General features: G+C 33.8%; 1 protein-coding gene across 1 annotated transcript in view; it reads right to left on the reverse strand.

Moving 5' to 3' along the window:
- LOC145291107 (uncharacterized) overlaps positions 1–26,645 on the reverse strand; it is a 416,667-nt gene that overhangs the window by 269,880 nt on the left and 120,142 nt on the right. The window contains exons 19-27 of the mRNA XM_080136623.1: positions 26,222–26,271; positions 23,403–23,738; positions 21,240–21,448; positions 18,895–19,028; positions 14,544–14,653; positions 13,924–14,073; positions 11,382–11,475; positions 7,542–7,699; positions 4,458–4,571 (exon numbers count right to left, since the gene is read on the reverse strand). Of these exons, the coding sequence (XP_079992749.1) occupies positions 4,458–4,571; positions 7,542–7,699; positions 11,382–11,475; positions 13,924–14,073; positions 14,544–14,653; positions 18,895–19,028; positions 21,240–21,448; positions 23,403–23,738; positions 26,222–26,271 (1,355 nt within the window). The remainder of the gene's footprint in view (positions 1–4,457; positions 4,572–7,541; positions 7,700–11,381; positions 11,476–13,923; positions 14,074–14,543; positions 14,654–18,894; positions 19,029–21,239; positions 21,449–23,402; positions 23,739–26,221; positions 26,272–26,645) is intronic.

The following is a 26,645-nucleotide window of genomic DNA, read 5'->3' on the forward strand; positions in this document are numbered from 1 at the left end:
CAGTATTGTTAGAAACACATTCAAAAATCTGTATATATTTCCATGGACCCACACACACCCACACACCCACCCACACACACACACACACACACACACACACACACACACACACACACATATATATATATATATATATATATATATATATATATATATATATATAATCATAAGTTATGAATAATTATTTGGTATATCTACAGACAGTAGTATTTCATGCTTACGCAATCATCAGTGCGGTTGACGACGATCGAAAGATTCAAACTCTGTAACAAAGCCACCTTTGTCTTTTGGCGAAGAATATACACCGGGGTCACTATTCATTGCCACGAAATTAAGGGAAATTTTAACATTAAATGAAGCTTAACGTTTAATACAAGCGATCTTAGAGTAATCAAGTAACAGGAAGTTGCGATCTCGCACACAAGGCTTACTGACTTTTTGCAATTTCCCCAGACAATGCTCAATTTTAAGAATTTTTATATTTCTTAAAGCGGTGACAACAATAATAAATTATAAATGAGTGTTTTAATTTAATTTACCTATAGACACTGGTGTTTCATATATATATATATATATATATATATATATATATATATATATATATATATATATATATATATATATATATATATATATAAAATTCTGTGGATTTTGCTTGCTTGCATCTTGTCTTCAATGATCAGGCGAGTCCATCTTTCAATAAAGGGATAACAGGTGAATTTCTGAAAAAATGCGACGCTCACTGTTTGTTTGTAAACAAATGGTAAGAGCACTGTAAAAGTGTTACAAAATGTTTCTTTAAATAGACATTTGGGGAGATAATTTACGGGCGCCGCTCCAGTGGGTCGATCGGTAGAACTGCTGACTGTCAACGCGATGGTTCTAGGTTCAATCCTCGGCTTGGGAGAGGTGCTGGGCTAGTGGCACTGACGAGTTGTGATACAACGAAACAGGACTGTATGTCGATGACTACAAATATATATAGCCTTTGAGAATATATATATATATATATATATATATATATATATATATATATATATATATATATATATATATAATAGGACAACAAGAGTATGAAATGAAGAAACAAAACTATATATAGGTTGATATAGAATGGATCATTTATTGAATAATGGAATACAGGCAAAATTTGGGGGATAGAAGGGACTCTTTATGCCAGGGCATTTCGAAGCCTATTGCTTCTCATCAGAAGAGTAGAGAAGGTGCAAGGTAACATGGGGGAGATGCGGCGTCTGGCGTAAGGTTCATTAAGAATTATAGAATGTTGAGGGAAGCATTATTGAATTCTAAATAAATAAGGAGAAGCTTATTATATATAGTATGATATATAAGAATATATATGGTCTTTAACATAGTATTGAGATTAAGGGTTTATGTATTATGGTTAAGTAGGGGGTGTATTGCTGCTGTGTGGTAATTTATTTTAACGGTTTGTGGGGTGTCTATTTTCTATGGAGTGGGTCATTTTGATTAATTTGGGGGAGGTATGTAAGGTTGTAAAACTGAAAGGTAATGTGTGGCAATATATTTATAAGTTTCTACTGTTATGATATATGGAGTATGATCATAAGGGGGCGGTCGGAGATTAGGGTGGCAATGACTATGAGTGCGTATAACTTGATGTAAAAGATTAAGTATACATATTGATGTTAAAATGGGGGAGTAAGGAAACCATAGCTACTTATGAGAGTGGTAAAAATATACCAAATAATAGTAGGGTAATTATAATAGTACGGAAGATGATCGTAAAATAGTAATGACAATTATAATAATAGTAGTAGTAATAAAGTTGAAAGTAAAATAAATTAGATGTAAAATTGAATATTAAAAAAAAATTAATATTAAGAAAAATAAAATAAAATAAATAAAATAAAAATAAAGGCAAAATTAAAAGTAAACATTAAAATTAAACATTAAATATAATGTTACCAATAGTTGTGATAAAATTAAATTCAAAATTACTGTTAATAACAGTGAAGATGGAGATCATGGTAGCAATTATGATAGCATTGACGAGAGTGATAATAATTGCCACCCTAATCTCCGACCGCCCCCTTATGATCATACTCTCTATATCATAACAGTAGAAACTTATAAATATATTGCCACACATTACCTTTCAGTTTTACAACCTTACATACCTCCCCCAAATTAATCAAAATTACCCACTCCATAGAAAATAGACACCCCACAAACCGTTAAAATAAATTACCACACTGCAACAATACACCCCCCTACTTAACCATAATACATAAACCCTTAATCTCAATACTATGTTAAAGACCATATATAATCTTATATATCATACTATATATAATAAGCTTCTCCTTATTTATTTAGAATTTAATAAAGCTTCCCCCAACATTCTATAATTCCTCTTAATTTTTTTCATCCCTAATGAACCTTACGCTAGACGCCGCATCTTCCCCAGGCTACCTTGCACCTTCTCTACTCTTCTGATGAGAAGCAATAGGCTTCGAAATGCCCTGGCATAAAGAGTCCCTTCTATCCCCCAAATTTTGCCTTTATTCCATTATTCAATAAACTAGCGGGGGTACCCGGCGTTGCCCGAGTGTTTGTTTCCGAGATGGGGGGGGAAGTTTTAAAAAATGTTATGGTAGGTAAGTAGGAAGGATCAAACCCGGAGTCATGAGTAAAAGTAGGAAAATAAAGTGTGAAAAAAAAAAAAAAACATCTGCAACGTTAACATTTCGGCCACCAAGAAAAGTCCATTCCAGTTGTTTAGGAAAAAAAAAAAAAAACGACCACGGTAGGTCGGCGCAAACGTGAAAATATAATCTGAATTGTCCAGCACGCTAACCACTACGCCACAGAGCACTGCAGCTTAGTTTAGTGATTTTAAATAACTTCACATGAAAGAACTACGAAGCCAAACCGTTCTTCTCAACTGTTCCTTGTGAACGATCCCCAAACGGTGTTAAGTGGTGGCAGGGGGAGAAGGAATTTATTAGAGAGAAAATATTTTACCACTTCCATTGATCTTAACCGATTTTGGCCGTGACTTCTCAGCAGAAAAAGTATAGAAATCTAAGATTATCGAGGAATTTGAGAAATAATAAGCCTATAACACACCTCAGATATTGTTCTGCCGTTTGTGCATATTATATTTGCATGAAATATCTTGATTTTTAATCCTGTTAAGGTCAAAATCCGACGGGAAAAAATGAGTTCATTTTATTTATATAGAGAAGAGAAGAGAAGAGATAGAGATGATCCATTCTATATCTACCTATATATAGTTTTGTGTCTTCATTTCATTCTCTTGTTGTCCTATTGTATAAGCTGCAATAATTACTGCTGAGCTTGGCATTATCCGGATAAGTCTCCTTTTGTGGAATTGATCTCACTCTTTTCCTTTTATTTACATTAAGCTATATATATATATATATATATATATATATATATATATATATATATATATATATATATGTATATATATATATATATCCTCTGAGAATATATATCTGCTTGATTACTTGCATCTTGTCCTATATGTGTTATATATATGTATGTGTGTGTGTGTGTGTGTGTGTGTGTGTGTGCGTGGCTCAGAGGCTAAGGGATAAGGGTGGATAGTTTTATGTTTTGGTTTCGATTCTAGCTGATGGCACCCAAATCATATATATATATATATATATATATATATATATATTTAGTTTTGATTTCACTACTACATATTTGGTTCCATATAACAATCGATATATATATAACAATCAATATATCAATATCAATATCAATATATCAATATCAATATCAATAACAATCAATATATATATTTAGTTTTGATTTCACTACTACATATTTGGTTCAATATAACAATCGATAGAGAATTGTTTCTATAATAATAAGTAATCTGCATGAATTAAAATATCATATTTAAGCATATCTTATGACTGGGCAATGCCGGGCGGCCTACTAGTATATATATATATATATATATATATATATATATATATATATATATATATATATATATATATATATATAATCTAAAAACATTAGTTTCTTTAGAGTGTTTGAAGATCGTATGATTCGAATTCACTTATCAAGGCTAAAGATGACTCTAGGATAATGCCTAATGAGATAAATAGCCTGACAATTAAATGATGATGAATACCATGAGAGGATTGAAAATCTTCACATACCATCCACTCAGAACAACAGCCGACCCAGAAAACGGCAATTATTCCACCTTTATTAGAAAGGTCGTTTATGGAGTGTGAGGACTAAAGGACAAAATAGGGAGGAAAGTAAGAGTTAAGAGGATGCTGAAAGTAAACCTAATGTCTATTTTATACCGCCATATTATAAAACATCCATTCAGATGATTCTGCAGAAATAAAAATTGAAAATTGATTTGAAAAATAAAGATTTAAGAAAAATATTGTTTTTTTATTTTGTGAGAAAATACTTACGACAGCGAATTTCATCTATTTGACTTGGACAGTCGAACATTCCATCACATACATATTCATTTGATATACATTTCCCATTTTCACAGAGGAATTGGTTGAGACTGCAGGTGTAATCTGGGAATATAACGGCACAACAAAGTATGACACTTTAAATTACAACAAAAGTACTTAAATTCATGAAAAATGCTTTTCCAAACTTTCATAAATTTTTTTATCATTGTTATGTGTAACAACATAAAATGATGTATAGAAGAATAATAATAATAATAATAATAATAATAATAATAATAATAATAATAATAATAACAAAAATAATAATAATAATAATAACAAAAATAATAATAATAATAATAACAAAAATAGTAATAATAATAACAATAACAAAAATAATAATAATAAAAATGATAATAATAATAAAAATAATAATAACAAAAATAATAATAATAATAATAATAATAATAACAATAAAAAAAATAATAATAAAAATGATAATAATAATAACAAAAAAAAAAAATAAAATAATAATAATAATAATAATAATAATAATCTTCCACTATATTTTATAGCAGTTAACATATATGAACTTAAAGTTTTCAATTTTTTTAGATGAGGGCTGGATGATTAAATTACTTGTATTCATTGGACTATTGTTCTCATCTTGAGTGTTATTTGTGTAACGTTTCGGTCGGTTTGGCCTTTGACCGTCCTCAGGTATGTTGGCTGTTGTTTGAAAAGGAAAGAGAAAAGTTACTGGCTTTGTAGATATTTTCTACGGAGCTAGTAACTTTTCTCTAATATCTAATATCTATAGAGACACTAACTTTTATCTTGTCTTTCCTTTCCAAACAACAACGTACATGTGTGTGGACGAAGGCCAATCCGACTAAGACGTTACACAAATAACACTCAAGATAAGAACAATAGTCAGATCAATACAAGTTCTCATTTCTATCTTATTCTCACATTTCGGCCAATGTAACCTCTGCGTGCCTCTTGTCTAACTCTGGGAGGAATCAAAGGCTGTAAATGACAAAGTTCTCTATGATTCTCTCTCCTCTGATCTCGAGCGCGTGGTTCAGTGGGGAAAGACGTGGCTGGTTACCTTTAATGCATCTAAAACCAAACTCCTATCTTTACATCATCAACGCTCTGATCCCCATCTGGCATCAATTGAAATGGATGGCTCTCGTCTAGGAGAAGCCCCATGTTTTGACAAGCTTCTGGGTTTGTCCTTTACTCCTGATCTGAAATGAAACACGCACATCAAGTCTGTTGCCAAGGTCGCTGGAAAGATGGTGGGATCCTTTTACCGCTCCAGAAGATATCTCACTACTGATGCAATTCTCTATCTATATAAAAGCCAAGTATGTCCAAGGATGGAATACTGCTGCCACATCTGGGTAGGAGCTGCTAAAAACAGCCTATCCTGCCTTGTCAGAGTACAAAATAGACTTTGTGGCTTAGTGGGGGATGCCCTTTTCTCTTCCCTGCAACCTCTCTCCCACAGAAGAGACGTTGCGAGTCTATCCTTGTTTTATCGTTATTTCCATGGCAGGTGCTCGTCTGAACTCCAGTCTCTGGTCCCCCCTCGCCAATCTTTCACGAAAAACACCCGTCTAGCTGAATCCACTGTCAAAAATTTTCCCCACTCTATATCTGTGCCTAAATCAAAACGTAGATTCCATGAACAAAGCTTCTTTCTTAGAACTGCACGCCTGTGGAACTCTGTTGTGTCTGCCTGCTTCCCACTTGACTACAACTTGGATGTCTTCTAGTCCAACATAAACAAATTCCTAATGAACCGCCACCTCAAGTAAACACTTCAATAAATCTCCACACTAACGTACTGTACTTGCAATAACCCTTATTCCTGAGTGGCTTCCGGACCTTGATAAGTGGTGACCACCGTGTAAAAAATAAAAAAAAAAAAAAAAAAAAAAGAAGGAACAGTTTAATGAACAGTTAAAAAATGTCCACAAGAACCACTCTGGACGACCACGATCATCAACCAATGTCATAAAAGCAAGAGGAGTCATTGAGAGGTTTTACTAATCGGTTAAAAATCTGTTTAGGAAGCAGCTCACAAGACAGAAGTTCCAAAATTTTGGATTCAATCAGTGAGCATTCTTAGCTGTATATGGACCACAATGGCCACCAAATTGAACACTTGCGATAATTGACTGGTTTTTATATTTGTTCACTGTATTTTGACGCATAAAATTTTCCTTTATTATAATAAATATTGATTTTATGATTATTTAAAGACTGTATATATTTTATTGGGATACCCTGTATATCAGTTACACAATGGTTCTAAAGCTGAATGAAGTGCTTTTAGGAACATGTCAATAAATCTTTCTTTATTATTCTTTTTCAGTTTTACTTTTGTTGATGACGAATAAATTTGTGTTTAAAATACACGATTCTTCAGAGTATTGATTGTAGATACGAATTTATGCTAATTATTAAAGGTTTGCACACATTTCATGAAACATAAGCATCTCAGAGGCAGTATAAAACCTATGGTTCACTTTCTACTCCTAAATAACATTAATTCCAATAAGCATGTCCGATAAACACACTTATTAGCTTAATCAAGCGTGGCTTACATAAATAGAAGGCTGTTTTATGTAACCTGCTGGCATCGCAGAATAAAGTAAAATGGCTATGATTAGGCGATAGACAACTGTTGCGAGGATGGTCATTTTCTGTTTCAATTCTTACAGAAATTGCAGAGGGATTTATAAAATTGGTTCAAAAGAGACTATTTTTTTCTAAAAAATAAAAGAATTTGGACACATATGATTAAAAGAGAGTTTGTTTTTTTTTTCCAGGAAAATATTATAGTGAAGTCTTTTTTTTTTAAGTATATTTAATTATAAATTTTAAAATGTACCTGTCCTGTTTTGAAATAATCCTCATAATAATCGTCTTTCGCCCAACCATGGTCATTGTACTTTATTCTGTAACATCAGCAGGTCACGTGACTTTAGTGAAACGACCTTCTATTTATGCTCGATTAGGTTAATATGTGTGTTCATCGCAAGTCCAAAGTAAGATTTTTAAAAAAAAAGCAATACTCACTGCAATTATGTTCATCTGAGCCATCTCGACAATCCAAATGACCATCACACTTGTACTTTGACTCAATGCAATCGCCATTATCGCAAGCAACTTCATTCTTTTGACATTTTTCAGTGCAATTGTTCTGTACACACTGGAACTTTCCATTGAGGCACGTACTAGTTGATAGAATAGTTCAGATTAAACCATTAAATCCCAGAGTATCTAAATATTTTACTGTTGAGTTGAAAGTTTGTGTAATGACTAAAAATGGGTTAGAACACACAAATTGAAAGAGAAAAGATATTTATTTTATTTAGAAAGCGAAATTCGAGCTAAGATCAGGGGGTAGTATCTGTTCTAATGTTACACTCAAGTTAATTTGTCCTTAGTCAATGTAGGGAAAACCCTTCTATACTAAGGCAATTTTTTTATTTTTGCTTACTTTTAGAGTGCCTTTTTTGAGGGAACTGCTTTTCCCCCACATTAAAATCGACCTTGTGTCACATATTGCTCTCGCGGGGAAGCAATTAAATAGCAATATTGACATTTCTGTAAATAGGATACTGGCTACAGATGATAAATTTTAGAAATCGTGAGGTTATACATTCAAGATAAAATTTACATATTATTGGTAAGGCGCAAAACAGTTTACACAAAAGGTTACATTGCACTTTTGGCAATGAGTAAGTGGCTTACCATTGCAAGACTCATTTGTTATTCATACACCATCGAACAAATAGAATTTTAGAAAATTCCACAAGAGCTTCTAAGAGGTCTCTAACGACTCTTGGAGAGAAGTTGATAGATATGGATAAATTTTATCCTTTCTTTAGAGTAACTATGCGGTAAACAGTACTATTATATAGTATCTTATAGATTTAAAAAATAAATTATATAGTATCTTATAGATTAAAAAAAAATAAATTATATTGTATCCTATTTATAGGACAGTTGGACCTAATGGGTCAAAACAAAATATTGATGTCATGTTTGAAAAACTAAGTAAAGTTTTAGTATCTTGTCATTATCTTTAATGAGTCCATATTTTAAGAATGAGAACTTCAATTTTTATAAAATGTGAACGCATTATGAAATGTCAGAATAAATAGCATGTTTGGAAAATAGGTGATATCATTTCGGGATTATGTTCTATATGTGCACAAAGAATCGGAAACACTTGGTTTCCTAGCATAGACCATTGAAACAACTACTGATTAACATTATTTATGGTAAACATTCAACACATGCAATGCGTGTGATAGCGTATTGCTGCTGTTATATATGGGATAAACACTATTGCTATGACATGATCACTAGTATAATAAGTCTGGGTCTGGTGCTGCCACATACACTAACACAACCATAACAAAATAATACTAAATGAATATAAAAAGGTGTGGGATTCAGAAGAACAATCAAACACTATCCCTTGTGATAGGATCACAGGTAGAATAAACCTGGATCTGGTGTTGCCTCATACACCAAAACAATCACAAAAATCACAAAAAAATTACATCAAATAAATATAAAAGGTTTAGAAGAAGAATCCGAGCACCATAATTTGCAGGGGCTCGTTTGATAGCTAACATGGAGGACATGTGAGTGTTGGTCATTCTTATTTCTGGTAACAGAATAAAACATAATACATGTAAATAAATATGACCAAGACAAACCAAAGGTTACATAGACGAAGAAATGAAGAACAAAGGAAATCAGACTAGTAATAGAGTACTATTTTAAAAGCAACGCTCATGCAAAAAGGCTCTTTTACTCATATAGAGCTTGATCCCAAGTCATTCCATCGATTTTATTTTACTTGCAATCTTATCACATGAATAGTGTTTATCTAGCCTATATGTGTGTAAGCAACGTTGAGCCTGGCCAGTGCCAGATGGGTAGCCATTTGGAAAGGCTAGGCGCTGTAAGTACCTTTTGGGAAGGTTGGGCGTGTGGCCAGTACCTTCACCCAAAAAAACTAACACTACAAAAGTCTCTACAATCTTGTGGATGGCCTATGCCCCCCCCCGGGGGGGTCACGGCTATGGATGGAACCCATACGTAGAAATAATAGTACATTGTTAAACATACTGTACTAGTCATTTTAAAAGTTAAAAATAATAATTAAAACAAACTTTGTTGACTGCTGGATTAAAAGATTTATCATTGGGAAAAGCACTTTTTTTTCCTTTATGAAAACTTAGACGCTATGTGTTAACAATGTTGGGCATGGCATTGCTTTGGATGATAGCTAGGGTGATGTGCTGGACATTCAACTGGTCTTTCAGGGGTCATTTCTGTTAATGTTTTGTATGAATCACGTCGTACTGGAATTGAATATACCTAATATTTTAACTGACATATGTTTATATACATGTGTAAAACTATATGTTTATATACATGTGTAGAAATTATGTCATCAACTTTCCAAACACCATGCTATCTAGCAAAGGAATATATATTTAAACTAGAGAAAATAAGAAAATTTAATTAGAAAATCTTGAACCAGAATCACAATGATCTTGTTTCCGAATGTTTTGGATGAGGATCGATAATTCATATTATTTAATTTATTCGAACTACAGCTTTCATCGTGAGTGTTATTCTTACAATATTTTGGCTGATGTAATCTTCGATCTATGTCAGGTGTCAGCAAGGACCCTTGGTACAACTGATAAAGTACTAAGTAAAATTAAGTTCGAAGGGACACTCTTCTGGAGGTTGAAGGTTCAATCCTCAGTGCAGTTGATATGACGAATAAACTTACAAATTATTTAAAATTTTTACCGGGTCATGGTTGTTGGAAGGAGAGCATGCGACCCCTGTGGATTAAATAAATGGTTCCGTTCGAAATAACCCTTAAGATGAGAATAGTAGTCCGAATAATCCAATGATCTTGTTTTGCATCATTGTGAAGAAACTTTACAGAATAAACTATGAGTTATTTTTGCTGTAACTTTTAAATGATAATAAACGGTCGATTGCACAAACTTTTGGAAAAATAAATATTGAGTAAAATAATCACAAGTTTTTAATTAGGGAATTTGATAATAACAAAATCTAAAAAGGATGATTACATTCAGAGTAACCTCCCTTTAAACCGTCTCTATTTATAACAATGTTTATTGTACATCAAGAAAGAACCAATCACAGGCCGCCTAGCATAACCAGTTTAGTTGCCGTGCATTTGAAGAAATATTTCTCTTTTTCCAGGCTTTCAAAAAAAAAAAAAATCAGATCTTCCTGGATGCTTCTGGCAACTACTGTTACGGTTTTTCACCATGTGTAGGAAAGCCATAAACAGATGTAGCAACAACTGTAATGTTGTCCGGGAACCAACACATGTTGTATACCTCAGTCACAAAGTGGACAAGACTAGAAAAGAACTTCATTTCGTTTTTCTTTGTAACAACATTTATTCCCTCATTGTTATGGCCGTGACGTCACTCACATGATTGATCCTCTAACAAGATCTTGAATGTTCCCTCATTCCATGCTCAACGTCCTTCCCATGGTCGTCCTCTTTCTCCTTTCTATAATCTTTTTCTTTACCGATGACGTCATTTCGCATGCATTTACTGCCAGCTCCAAAGACACTTTCTCCTCATCCATACAGTTCCACAAAATTATATTTTTAAAAGCTACATTTGATATTATCGTCCAAATAGCAGTTTTCAATTTATTTCATATAATTCTGTGATCTGAGGCTGTTGCCCAAGTTAGTTTTGTTAGGCACCTTGTGATTGGTTCGTTTCCAACATGCTAACGACGTCATTTCAAATTCAAAATGTCTTGATAGTGAATAATTTTTTTTATATTACGACTAACCATTTAATCTAAGAATTATATAATTAAACTTACCAATTTCTGCAATTGTATTTCACTACTGCTCCTGGAGAATATTCGACTCCATTCTCATAACATTTACATTTGGAAGCTGGAATGCATTTGTCACCTTTAAAATAAAAAAAAATTCGAAATAAATATAAAATAAAGACGTGCAGCTTTCATTTATTCTTAATGTTACATGAAAATCATATTCCATCTAAATCAGAGGTTCTCAAGCGGGGTTCACATGAACCATAGAGGTCCATGGAATATTTCTGGAGGTAGACAGGCAAAATATAACAAATTGGGAGTCCACAATGATATTTTGGTGGTCCATGGAGAAAGCCAATTCATAATTTTTTTTATTATTAAAAGTTTAATTTCTACTGTAATTTTGGTTTGATGCGAAAAAGCTGAAGTAGACATTCACATGAATTTGAGTGTATTTTCTAGATTTCAAAAAATTTCCATAAAATTGCTTTGAAAGCAATATAAAAAAAAAAGAAAAAAAGTGATAGGAGCTGGCTTTTAAATATGCACCTCGGGCAGTCGGTTCTTTTCCTATTATATTGCCTGCCTAACTTTCGCCCTCCCATACTAATCTTCTTAGGGAATTTATTCCGAAAATACTTTGATTTCTCAAACTCTCATAGAAGAAAATCTGTTAAAATGCTGAATTGACCCAAGCATTTCACTTCAGTTTAACGTTGAACTTCATCATGGAAAGGTAAGAGATATTAAAAATTCCTGGTATAGATATTCTTTCGCATTTTTTAAAAACTTTTGCATGTGAATAGCGAAAATATAAAAGTATAAAAATGCTGAAGAGAAAAATGGCAAATTTTTCCGTTTTGATACAAATTTCAAATATGAATTCATATCCTGGCAGTTATCTGATATAATTATCAACTTTGAGGAAGTTAAAAACGTTAATGGTGATAATAATTTAGTTTTTTCAATTATTCAAGTTACTTTATAACATTTTTATTTTCCAGTTTTACCTCAAATATTTACCTCGCACTCTGCTTCTAAATATGTGTGATATTTGTCGAAAAATTTATAAAAATAATGGCAATATATATAGTTAGTTATTATGAACTGCAATAATTGCTTTACCAGCTGTAATAGATGTGTGTGTGTGTGTGTGTGTGTGTGTGTGTGTGTGTGTGTGTGTGTGTGTGTGTGTGTTTTCAGACATTCCATGGCTACTTCAAGTAAACAGAAGCCCTGACAGTACTCCGTGGAATATTTGTCTTACGGATTTATTCCAACACCACATAATAAAATGAAACCAATGTGCCTCATATGTATGGATGTAATTTCAAATGATAGTATGAAAACTTATAAACTAAAAGTCCATCTAGAAAAGAAGCACACAAGAAAGGAAAAAATAAACCAGTAGAATACTTTAAAAAGCCATGTGATGATTTCCAAGCTAGAAAAACAGTGTCTCCAGTGTTTAATAATAATGTGTGATGGTTTACTCACATCATATGAAATTAGCAAAATAACAGTGAAAGGCAGAAAAAGCGTATAATGTTGGCGAAACAGTACAGTAAATTGTCGCCTAGAAAAGACATGATTCCATTTCTGTTTAATGAAAACCGGTTTTCATTTTTTTTTTTTTTTTTTGCAAACCATCTACTAGTTGGCCAGTTGTGTACAAATCCCAAGAACTATAGGAGCCTTCTATCATGTCTGAAAGTGACACAATGTTCAACGAGCGAGATCGGAGATGCGTCACTATACAACTCATGCTCTCTACCGATCCAAGTTATAACAACAGGACCATTGCCAGCGCCCTTAAAAGGCAAATCTGAACGGTTCAACGCTTGAAGGCACAGCTCAATGTATCGGACAACCCAAGGTTATGGTCTTTAGTGTGGTTTCAAGTGAGGGCCACATCATGCCACCTCACATCTTCGAAGTCGGCTTGAAAGTCAACACCAAAGTGTACCTGGATCTGCTGAAGAGTGTGGTGATCCTCTGGTGCAATCAGGTGGCCGCTGGCAGACCCTAGATAGGGCATTAGGACTTGATGCCAGCCCACAAGTCCAAAGAGACCCAGGTTTGGCTTCAGAAGGAGTGTTACAACTTTGTACCATTCTCTCACTGGCCCCGTTCCTAGTTATTTACAAGGATGAGAACATCCTTAAAATAAATATGAGAGGTTGTTTTTAGATGAAAATTATGAGCGTGAAAAAAGTCCAAAGCTCTAAAACATGAAGTGGTTTACAAAAACAAGAGAGAGAAAAAATTGTCTCTGAGAGAACTTTTCTTGGAGAATTCCCTTTTGAAGGGAAAGCGGATAGATAAAAGTTGTTGTTTTGTATATTAACTTCTGTGCAAGAAAACTCAATAAACCTTAACTTTTTGAAAGGTTTTGTCTTAACGAAAAATTTACTTATCAATTGTTAATCTATTTTAGTGCCGTTACAGTGGTACTATTACGTCAATCTTATATCTCTTAAGAGAAAAGGTTCTTTGGTGAGTATTTTTTTTTTAATATCTTTCAAAATTGAAAAGATATAACTTTGACATATTTGTCTAGAAAGAAGAAAATTAAGCTACTAACCGTCTTGGACAAAACCTGTATCACAAAAGCAACCTTCAACACAATGAGTTGAATGACAGTGTGGTTCTGGCTCATCCCCAATGTTACGGCAAGTGGCTTGACATGGAGAACCACAGGCAATATATTTAAAGTTGTTTTCGCACTGAATTGCTGTAACAAAATAAATATAACTGATCAATAGTAATCCCTTTATCTTTTATAAAATTAACAAAATTATTATAATTTTGTTTTTTAGATTAAAATTAATAGATATAAATAATTCAATGCTTCCTTTTATTTTTCATAATTTTCTTTATAGTAACTTTGCAAAATTAAATTTTATTTAATTTTTTTTTAATTTCATTTTTTTTTAACTTTGCAAAATTTAATTTTTTTTTTAACTTTTAAAAATTTTTTCTTTAAATTTTTTTCAAAATTGCATTTATTTACATCTTTTTAGAAACTTTTCGAAATTGCATTATCTTTTATCAGAAACATTTTGAAATTGCGTTTTTTTTTTACAACTTTTCAAAATTGCACGATTTATTAAAGGGAAGATTTTCAAATTCTATATGTGAGTTTTAACACAATGTTTTAGAAAAAAAAATCACACTCTAAGAATTTGATTGGTTTCTACTCACGACAAAGATGCTGATGTCTCCACCGAACATGGTGTCCATTTTTGTTACATTCTTCAACAAAATTAGCGATACTTGTACATAAACATTCACAATCTCCTCCAGTATCACAACTACAAAAAATATAAAACGGTGAATTAATACGTATATTGTTTCAGTAAATCTGCTCAAGATATTCACATAGAAATTTATGAGGTTCAATGAGAACCACATGTCAGATTGTTATATATTCAGTAATTGTGGTTAGATATTGGGTAGGAAGTAACTGTGTAACGTGGCCGTTATGCTCGAACCGTGTTTGTTACAGTTCAAACCTCTCTCCCACACCATTCAGCACCGTCAAAAAAGAACAAACAAAAAATAAATAAATTCGACTCAGCTTTTTCTTTCTTTTTTTAACACTAGTCGTTTCTTGGCGCTTTTCTTTCTCCCCGTCTCGATACCACCTTAAAAAGTCTCTCTCTCTCTCTCTCTCTCTCTCTCTCTCTCTCTCTCTCTCTCTCTCTCTCCCCCCTCTCTCTCTCTCTGCCACTGCAGGGCCACATGTCAATCTCATCTGATACGCGTTTCTTTTTCTGCTCCACTACACAGTACATGTAGACAACTATTTCTCGTTTTCGACTTTACACGTCCATCTTTTTCAACCACAATTTTTCTTCTCCGGCAACAGAGTGTCCTTTTTTCTTCTTTTTTTTTTGTCCTTTGGCACCGACTTTGTTGCTTTTTTTTTATATTATCTTGTCGAGCCAGCTCGCGCACACTTCCTAATTTACATACGCAATCAAACCCTACTCCTGCTACTAATACAATTGCTTGCCATCCATCTTCCGCTGTTGCTGCTTTTTTTTTTTCATGTACTCAGATGCGCTTTGTAAAATTTTCGTCTCGTAATCTAATCGAAAAGGCATTTTTAAACCGCAATATATATATATATATATATATATATATATATATATATATATATATATATATATATATATATATATATATATAATAGCGTTTAAATCGGTTAATTTTTTCTAAAAGTAAGAAATTGTGAAATTCCACCAGAAATGTAAAGCTTTAGAATTATAATTACCGAAGATGCTATGACGTCACAAACAAATGATGCGAAATGTGATGTGGCGAAGCAAAAGGAAGCTATGATTTTTTTTGTGTATATATTATGATTAACAACACCCGCATTAGCATTTATTTATAGTCGTACACTTCCTAATTTGCATATGTGCTTTTTTTCGGCTACTGCTGTTAATATCGTCACAAGCCAGTTATATTACAGCTCCTGTATGTATGTAGCAGTCAATATCATCTTTCTTCGCTTGGGTACTGTCCAACTTTCTTCAACCTATACCAAACGATGTAAGTAATTGAAACAACAATGAAAAATTTTATACAATTACACCGTGTGGTATAGGTGGAAGAAAGTGAGGAAAGGAAAACTAGAAAGTTCTTTAAGCTGGCAAAAGTTTGTCAATCGTTATCTTCAGGCGAAGATAGTCGATGCTTGAGCGGAGAAAGAAAGGGAATGTCTTTCCTCGTTGCTTTCAAGGTTCTCTCTGTTAACCAACTGTGATTTCCAAAGAGACTGCAATAGTTCTTCAGTGAACGAATACGCCTTACCAGTTGATTAGTCAGTGGATAACAAAATTGCATAACAGGCATATATGTGAGAGATTTCCTCAATCGTCATTATGATATAGCTCGGGACCCATTATTTACTCCTGCACCAGAAAGAGGTCTATGCTGACACTACAAGAACCTATTTAATCGCCGTTTTTTTTTTTTTTTTTTTTTTTTTGTTTTTTTGAGCTGGAGAAGGAGCGCTTTCTCAGTCAGGATCCCTGAACGTTGGAATGACTTCAAAGGGAGGTAATAAATGCGCCAACAATGCAATAATTCAATGTGAATTTCGACAAGTGTTGGGTTACTATATCGTCTTCTGTGTAAATTGAATTGAATTATGACTGATATTCATAAACATCTCTTGTAACAAAAAAAAATAAATAAATAACTAGTTATAATAATCATTACATGTGCGTTTTCTCAGATCAAATGTAATTGGACCGTGAATCAGTAAATATAATGGAAGTATTTTTGATGCACGGTTTTGTGATGTATTTTTCTCCTTTTGCAAAATACAGTCCTCAGGCATATCGTTAACCATATTTTTAAGAATTTGATTAATTAAAAGTGACGGATACAGGTTTACGTGGGATTATAATAAGTTGATGGCATCATTAAAAAAAAACAGCCTTCACTCATTAAACCTTTTAGTTTAAGATTAAGTAATTTATTTTAAGAAAAAATGGGCTTATATTAAAGAAAATGGGCTTATATTAAAGAAAAAACGTTTCACATGTATTTAGTTCTCCTCCACTTCAAAAACACCAGGGTCGAAAAGTGGGATTGAGAAGTCAGCACCCTAGAGGAGGGGCACTCTGACTTGCAAAAAGTGCCTGGGCAGTCCTGTCGGCATTCCCCGGTGAGGACGCCTTAGGCGATAAGCAATAAACTAATCCTTTCTCAAAAAGTGAAGACAACGCCTAGGAAGGTGGATCTCTTAGAACTGCTCAGAACTTAACTCCCACCAAAATCAACAGGAGCCGGGTGATTACAGGAATGGTCTAATCTCTGTTGATTTTGGGGGCCAAGGACAAAAATTATTGCAGAGATCGTGTCGGTATGTACTTGTCTCCTACCAATGGTGGAGTTAGTTTAAACTAGGGTGCGTCTTTTTTATTAAAACAATTTGTTTAAATTTTGTAAACTTTATACACAAAAAATAAATTTGCAAACTTTTTTCGCTAAATAAAATGTATAAATAAACGAAATATCATATATTATTTTTAATTTTTTTATTTTTTGGAATTCTTTGATTTGAAGCAGGCCAAAGGATTAGTTGGCCAAAATGGGAGGCAGTAATTATTGAAGATACAGTTACAAAACTCAGCATTCCTATCCCGTCGTGGTTAACCACCTGAAGAAGGCCAGAGGATAAGTTGGCCAAACGGGGTGAAATAACAACAACTATGAAGATGAGAATAAAAGTCGAAAAAAAAAAAATGAATACACAAACGAAATATCGTTTAACTTTTTTTTAATCAAAACTATTCTGTTTCTCAATATCTTTCCTGTTCTTGGTCAGTGAAAGAGAAATCCTTTTAAACTAAGGAAATTGTTATTTTTGTCCTAATCCAAAGTGCATTTTAAGGTGTGTGTGTGGGGGGGGGGGCTGGATTTTCCCTACATTAAAACTGACCTTGGAAATTTATAAAAGGAACACATTTTTATTTTTTTTAAAAGTTACAAACCAAACTTTTTGCCTCCCTATAAGGGCAGATTAGACACAAGATCGATTTTTAATGTAGGAAAATCTAGCTCCTCAAAAAGGGGCATTTTGAATTGGGAGAAAAATTAAAGTTGTTTCAGTCTAAAAGGATTTCTCTTTCACTGACCGATTTTCTTAAAATACAAAAAACTAAACAACACAGAATAGTTTTAATTAAAAGAAATGTACGAGTATTATCTACCAAATCTGCTGCCAAGATCGCTGGAAAAATGGTTGGATTATTCTACTGCTCCAGTAGGTATCTCATTGCCGATGCAATCCACCATTTGTATAAGAGCCATAAAATAGAGTACTGTTGTCACATTTGGGCAGGAGCTGCTCGACACACCCTATCCTGCCTTTATAGGGTTCAAAATTGACTTAAAAACCTAGTAGATGATATCCTTTTCTCTTCCCTGCAACCTCTTTTTCATAGAAGAGACATTGCGAGCCTGTCTCTGCTCTATTGTTATTTTCAGGGCAAGTACTCGTCGGAGCTCTATTCCCTGGTCTCTCCTTACTGGACTTTCACAAAAAGAATCTCGACTAACTACAACCACTATAAACGATTTCCTCTGCTCTTTAACTGCATAAATCTAAACGCATATTCCATGAACAAAGTTTCTTTCCTAGAAGTGCCCACCTGTGGAACAATATCATAGCCTTCAAGTCCAATATAAACAAGTTCTTGTTGAGCCGTCCCTTTAAATAATCAAATTCTACCGAACTTATGCCATTAACGATTACTACACTATTACCTTAAATTTATTAACCCTTATCCTCGAATGGCCTTCGAGCCTTCATATGTGGTGACTCCCTAGTAAAAAAAAAACAATGTAGAATAGTTTTGAATAAAAAAAACTGGTTAACGATTTCGGGTTCATCATGTGTGCACAAATAGTGTACAGGTTGAATCCGAATCTGTTCTTTTTGTATTTGCTCATTTTTGGGTGTCTGAAATCTAATTGATCCAGTTTAAGTATTAGCAAATATTAACTCCAAATGCACGAGATGCATTTTTCTTACCCGCAAGCATCATCCATGCAATCTTTGTGATATGCTGCTGCTCTTTCTTCGGATATTGCTTCCCTGCATTTTTTGAAGAGAGGTCCCATAATAATAGAGCACGAGTCTTCAGCCCAAAAACGTCGCTTATTCCCCTGTAAAAAAAAAAAACAGATATAATCATCTTAAAAATAATATTTTAAAAACTTACAACTTCTCTTAGTCCTATCAAGTAGTACCTTTCTTCCAATGTTTGTGTATAAACACAATTATTTAAAAAAAAAAAAAACATAAAAAATTTTACAGGAAAATATTTTACATCACGTGTTACCTTGGCCGGCGGTGTAACGTAAAATATTCCCCTGTAAAAAGTCTTCATTTTTATTTATAAGACTATTTTTAAGATCGAATTATTTTCTTATTAATTTACAATTTTTTCTTATTTCAATTTACAATGCAAGGAGAGGTACCATTTAAAATCGCTGCAAATCATTTCTTCATTAGCAAATTTTAAAACTAAAACATTAATCAGAAGTGACTTTTCCAGGACATTCATCGTCAAGCCCAAATATCAGCTGATGTAATATTGTAAACAAACGCAAACAGAATTCGATGAACGACATTATCATTCGATGAACGACATTATCAAATGTTTTTGCGAATTAGTCCACCGGGCAAATTATTCCTCGTAATATATAATATTCAGTAAAGGATGTATTCTATAATAATACATACACAATCTGCATGAATTAAAATATCATGTTTAAACGTGCTGTATGCTGGGCGTCGAGCTAGTATGGTATATTAGAAGTGTTTTAACCAAGTAAAGTAATAAAATGGTTAACACCACAAACAGGCCATTTCACAATTTTTGTGAAGAACAGAGGTGCTTTTTAAACATTTGTTACCATTCCACTATGACTAGCGGCAAAAACCACCCGCACCTCTGAAAAGTGTGACATTAGTCACGTAATTATCTTTTTTCTCGGAAAAAGCATTTGATTTTTCATGGAGAGAATATTGGAATTAATTTTATCTTAGAATAAAGTTCAATTCTCACACATGAGAATGCAGTAACAAATCGAGGATAAGCTCTGAAACAGTATACGGTGGTAATCGGTTTGCGAGAAGGAACACGACAAGTGTGTACAATATTTAAAGCAACTTTGTTGGGTGAACAAATGGATGATACGAGAAAAAGATAATTGTACTGAAAAGAAGATCTGCAAAACACTTGTTGTGCAAGAACTTATCTGGGGATCAGAAGTTTGAGTAACAGCTTGTCTCTCAATTCTGACTTTTTTTTGTGTCGAATTTGGTTGTAAGCCAAGCAGGAATTCGGTGATAAATGATGGCTAACTTGTAACTGCCTTCTCGAGTTTGTCGCAAATAGTCTTTAGTTCAGATTTGAAGGGAACTGAGTTTCTGTGACTGCCGTTTTGAGCATGTGTCACAAAGCTTCAGCCACGTCCTGCTGCTTGATCAATAAAAGAGCGAAAAAGAGGCAGGGTGCACTCGTGCAAGGGTTTCTATAAGCTACTTTATGTGAATCCTAAAGTAGCATAGACTAGAAATCCTGCCAACCTAAGGTAATGACTCATTAGTGAGGAGGAGAAAGGAGGAGACATGAATTCTAATAGGATTCCATCCCCTCTTAGTGTCATTGGCATAAAATTACATGAAACTAAATATATTCCACATTACCCATCCTTCTGCATAACAGCTGTCTTGTAAAAAATTATATGTTAGGTTAATTAGTTTAGGAGTGAATCCTATACATATAAATATATAAACATATACACATAGTTAATGTTTGGTTCTTCTGTTTTACAGTATATCACCCTTTTCGAGTTATTTATTCTGAATCCAGTAATTTTGGAAAAAGTTTTTATGCTTCAAGTTTCTCATATCTCAAATATTTATTCATGGAGTTTGGTTTGGTTGTTTAGTAGAGGAAGATTGTTGTTTTTATCTTTTACTTTACAGAACATGATTGAGTTTTGCAAAAGGAAAGAAAATAAAACAATAACATTAATATTGGATGCATGCAGTGACACGCAGAGAATTTTTTCAGGACAACTGCTCCAGTGAAAAAACAAACGGTGTCTCGGTGGGCACAGACCTATAATATATTCTTCTGTAAAAGGGCATTTTTAAAACAGGAGTAAAAGGAGTAGGTGCTTGGGCATCCCTAGCACAACCACTCCTCTGCACGTGCCTGATTTTAAGTTAGGAAGTCGGTATCTTCAGACAGCCTGCTCTGGTGGCACAAGATACACATAGCTAACTTTATAAAAATAAGAAATAACAATGAAAGAAGAAAATTTTATCTAAAGAAATGAAAGATTAAAAACAAAAATTCTTACTTCACATGGTTCATATTTATCTTTCGGATCATCTTGTGCAACTGATGGGCATTGCATAGCTCCCCAGCTATCGCCAAAAATCGATTCTTTGCTGACTTTCATTCCATCAGGTGTTTGGAAATCATCCTTTATATCGTCGTTGTAATTACCGCATAAACCCTGCACCTTTCCTTTCCAGGTTTTATTTAGATGTATATATACTCGAGTACCTAGAAAAATAATAAAGATAGGAAACAACTAAAATTAAAGCCAAAGTAAACCACTCCTATTCTTAATTCCTGATTCTGATACAGTTAACGATTCTAATTCTGATTTTTTATAAATCTCCAAGTATTTATTAATAAAGTTGCTTTTTTTTTTTTTTTTTTTTTTTTTAATTATTATTATTATTATTATTATTATTATTAAGTTTGGGACTTAATGTAAAATCCATGCGTATATATTTTTGGCAAACGTACAAATATACTTTTGGTAATTTATAGATTTTTGTTTTACAATTTAAACTCAATTGATTTTCATCATTTTATTATTAGCACCGGCAATGGATTTAAAAAATAAATAAATAAATAAATCAATTAAAAGAATCGTTTTTAGCATCATCTTTTTTTTTTCTTCCCTGCAACCTCTTTCCCACAGAAAAAACATTGTTAATGACCGTTTTGGTGGAAAAAATAAAGTTCACTGACATCGACCCACAGCTACGAATTCAGAATAGGGGCACGTGAAAGTAGAATAAAGGGGACATCAGCTACGTGAGGACCCATTATACTTTTCGCCATGATAAGTGCTGACTCGATAATATATAGAAATCTTTAAAAGTATATTGGCTTATTTTGGTTTTAATCTAAGATATTTAATTGTGGCACTTTAGTTCTTGCACTGACAATAAAACATTGTAGTCATATATTGACTGCTTTTTCGGGGTTTTTTTCACAGCAAGTGCTCGTCTGATCTCCAATCTTTGGTCTCCCCTTGCCAAACTTCCACAAAAAACACTCGCCTAGTTACAATCACTATCAACAATTTCCCTCACTCTCTATCTGGGCCTATATTTAAACGCAGATCCCATAAATAAAGTTTTTTCCCTAGAAATACCTGCTGTGGGACACTGTTCCACGACAGGCATTCTTGGCCGATTACAATGTGGTAGCCTTCAAGTTCAATGTAAACAAGTTCTTGCTGTACCGTCCCCTTAAATAATACAAATTGTACTCGATCTACATCATTAATGGTTATTACACTACCATCTTACATTCATTAACTCTTATCCTCGAGTGTCCTTCAGGCTTTGATAAGTGGTGACTCTCTTGTAAGAAAATTTTTTAATCAGAAAATATGCACAAATATTTCTGATTTCAATAAATCAAGAAGTTTAAATTTTTCTAATTACCATTGTAAGATTGATCGACCTAACACTAACCAATATGCTTTCAAAGTGTAATGATACTGGCAATTTAATCTGCAGCAGAGCATATATAACTCTCTCTTTCTCTATAATAATAATAATAACGAGAGTAGAATGAGGGAGACATAAGCTACATAAGAACCGGATAATGAATATCAGGTAACCAGTGAGACAACGTTGTGATGATTAGTAATGGTGGACATTGTGAAGAATTTTGTTATTTAAACAGACAGTTCATGCGGCCGTCTTTGCTTGCTTGAATCTTGTATTCGACAATCAAGCGATTCCATCTTTTAAAAAAAGGATGACAGATGGATTTATATATATATATATTTTTCAGTCGCTCACACTAAGAATTGAATCTTCAATCGTCAGGAGAATATCACTTTTACAATTGATTTTTCCAAGTAGAAACCGGAAGTCACAAAAAGCAGACAATCCTGACTATAACTAAAAATCATATCATAAAATATATCTTTTAGATCAGCTATTAGCGATGAACTGGTTTTAAATCATCAGGTCAACTCCACCAGCAACCCAATTAAATTGAATTATTACTTTAGAAAGCTTTATCACATAAACAAGACTACCATGGACAAGGGCTCGGCAAAATTCAGAGGTTGATATTTTGGGACAATAGGCTGACATGGAAACGAAGCCTTAACAGAAGGGACGTGAGACCATAATGTGAGAAAGCAAGATCAGTTAGTCTGTATGGAATAAAGCTGAAAGAAAAAGTCTTGTGAAAGAAGTCTTACCGAAATCCCATTGGACGGTCAATCCTATATTCGTTACGATGTGGAGGAAAATGCCTGCTTTATAAACATGAATATCTCCGCTTTTGAAAAGAGGCTTGGCGAGATTGATACTATTCACAGTGACGTTGCCTCCTTTAATCAAAGTAATTCGATTATTTTTAATTCCGATAGTGACTGATTTCGTGCAGGTTACTCCCGATGTACCACATTTGATATTCTCCGCTGACACATTGAAATCTTTGGATTTAGTCAGAATATACGCACATGCACCCATGAACGTAAAGTGTCGTCCATCGAATGTCGTGTAGTGAGGATCACCAGATGCCCAACAAGTGGCTAAGTAATGAAAAATAAAAATAAAATTAACATTTATATTGTTACATATGTGTGGGAGGAGGGGAGTAAGGGAAGGACGGTGTTTTGAGTCACTGTTCATATATACAGCACATCAACCCTTTTTTTGGGGGGGGGGTTATAAAATAAAGGCAGAACATACTTTTTTATATCTTCTTCACATCTTTCGACCATATCAGCTTCCCTGGAACAAAAGCTCATAAAAACAGTGCAAGTCTCATTCTCTGGATAATTAGGACTTTATTTATTTCACAGTGCAATGTCGCGTCCCTGTTTTCTGTCTATCCTTAGAAGGAGGGTGGGAATTTCTCTATTGATTCATCTTTTATACATAGCTACCTCTCGTCGCTCCAAGAGAATCTCCATCTTTTACTCAACCCTCGAACAGAAGACTGTTAACTAACTCTAAGCACATACTCCCTCCTTTTTTATATTAGGGATGGGGTGTGTGTGCGTGATCTCTAACCGGATGCACCTGCAGCTAACGTATTCACAACACGTCAGAGCGGTGTCACTAGGTTTGATGACCCCCATCGCATCTAACGATATCTCGCACTAATGGGCTCTACAACAACAACAAAACATGAATATCACTGTAAAAATATATATACAGAGTTGTCTTAGTATTATAGTACCTCACTACCTCAGACCTCAGAAGTGACATGCGTCATTGAATGCCTCCATGCAAAAAAAAATTGAACCAATCAACATTCATCGACACCTGTTGAACGTTTATGAAGCCGGTGCATTTTATGTCAGCACAATTAGGAGATGGGTTTGTCGATTTCAGAGTAGTGACAGAGATGTGAGTGACGAAGTGCCCTCCGAACTTTTATGACCGAGGCATCAAAAGAGATTGATAAAAGTGCATTAAGGGTGGTGGTGACTATATAGAAATTAAATCCTGGAGCACAAAATGTCGCTCGTTTAAGCACCATTGCCGTCTTCAAAGCTCTTCAACGTTTTAGCTTTGGAGTTTAGAAAAAAAAATGGAACCTTATTTTTTGGAACGACTCTCATATGTTTCTGAATTTTTTTAATTAGTATTTTTTTACATTTGTATTATTTCGATTGTTATCTTGAGTGTTAGTTACCCAATGTTTCACCTCTGATCTTCTTCAGGTGTCTCTTGTCAAGTTTGTGAATCTCTCTGTCAGAACTCTGAAATCTACACGGAATTTTAAACAGAACCCTGTATTTAATCCACACATACACACACACCAACAGAAGAACATTTTAATCACTAGTCAGGTTATTGTGCTAAGTTGATTTGAAAAAATCAGATCTTGTGACAAAATCGATTACATTTTTGTGGCATTATCAGTTAATTTTTGTCAACACATATTCTAAATATGCTTTAAGATAAAAAATATTTTGCCAACAACATATATTGATTACCTGATAGAAATATCGATTACTGCAAACTGAATGGTGAGCATTGATAAAGGTAAGTGCATGTAAATTGTATGCGGCTTCTCCATTGTTCAAACTTCAGGGGTTGAACTTCTGTTTCTTCAAACTCATAGAATGCTCAGCGGCAGAGAGGTCTCTCTTCTGATTTCAACAGTAATCAGCTATCATGACTGCATCCCAGTGACCCTGACACCTGGCCTCCATCTCTTTCAGGTTCTGATGGAATCCCTCCTCCTGTCTATTACTTATTGAATCCACGTTCTCGGGAAACCAGTTTGTATGTAAAAATACGTAGTGCATATTGACACTCATGTTGCAGTCCAGGTTTCTGAATACAGTCAGCATGTTGTTGACAAGTTCTGTGTAGTTTCTGGTCTTATTGTTGCCAAGAAAATTCTTCACTACCAGAACAAATGCCTTCCAAACTTCCAGTTTGACTTCGTTCATTGAGTTTTCGAACTCTGAATCTCTGATGAGCTGCTGGATCTGAGGACCGTCAAAGATGCCAGCTTTCAACTTCTTCAGAGTCAATCCCGGAAAAGTAAGTGAAGCAGTCACCATCTTTGTCCTGAGTCTTGGTGACCTACTTGATTAGACCGAGCTTGATGGGCAGCAGTGGGAATAGTATTCTGTCTCTGTTCACCAGAGGGTCGTTGATGACGTTCCTTTCTTTGCAAGACATCAATTCCTCCCACACAGGCCAGTCATTCTATGTGTAATGCCAGACCAATTTTTAGAAGATTTTGAGGTTTTATGACTTCAAAAGGATCCCTTCTCGATATAATCACCCAGAACTATTCGACCTGAATATTTCTTGTCATTAAAATAATCTTTTCCACTCAAAACAATTATTCGACATACATTTTAACCCCATCAACTCCTTCTAAAATGCTCCACACATATGCACATGTGACAAAAACGTAAAAAAAATGACACATGATAATAGCTAAAAAAAAAAAACTGATTGAGCAAAACCAATATGTCCCAAATCAGCTGAAAAAATGCAAACAACAAATTTGATGTTGACCAGTTAATTATTCAAACTGACTGACCTGGGCACTCATATTCCTTCTTTTTGATCCATTTATGATTATTACATACGCTGGAATAAAAAGAAAAACGTGATTCAAAACATGTAGGAAGAGATTTGTAATGATTGGAAAACTATAATTGCATAAAAGACGGACTAATATATTCACCATATTTTACATCCGGGCACCGTCGGATAAGTACCACTCATTAAAGAGGTAAAGCATGTATGAAAAACTTATCTTTAATGTTTATACCACATTAATAAAGCGAATATAATGTTTTATCAATTATAGAAACAAAAATAATATCCATGTCTTCAGGATGATGATAATGATGATGATGATTAACAATTTTCAGAATCTTCCTGCCAGTATATATATATATAATTTTTGCATTTTAATCATGTCAAAACGCACTTTATTTCCTTTTGACAGATTGATTGCA

Source organism: Euprymna scolopes, chromosome 12 (genome assembly GCF_053919585.1).
Source record: "Euprymna scolopes isolate OS-2025 chromosome 12, ASM5391958v1, whole genome shotgun sequence".
Lineage (NCBI taxonomy): Eukaryota > Metazoa > Mollusca > Cephalopoda > Sepiida > Sepiolidae > Euprymna > Euprymna scolopes.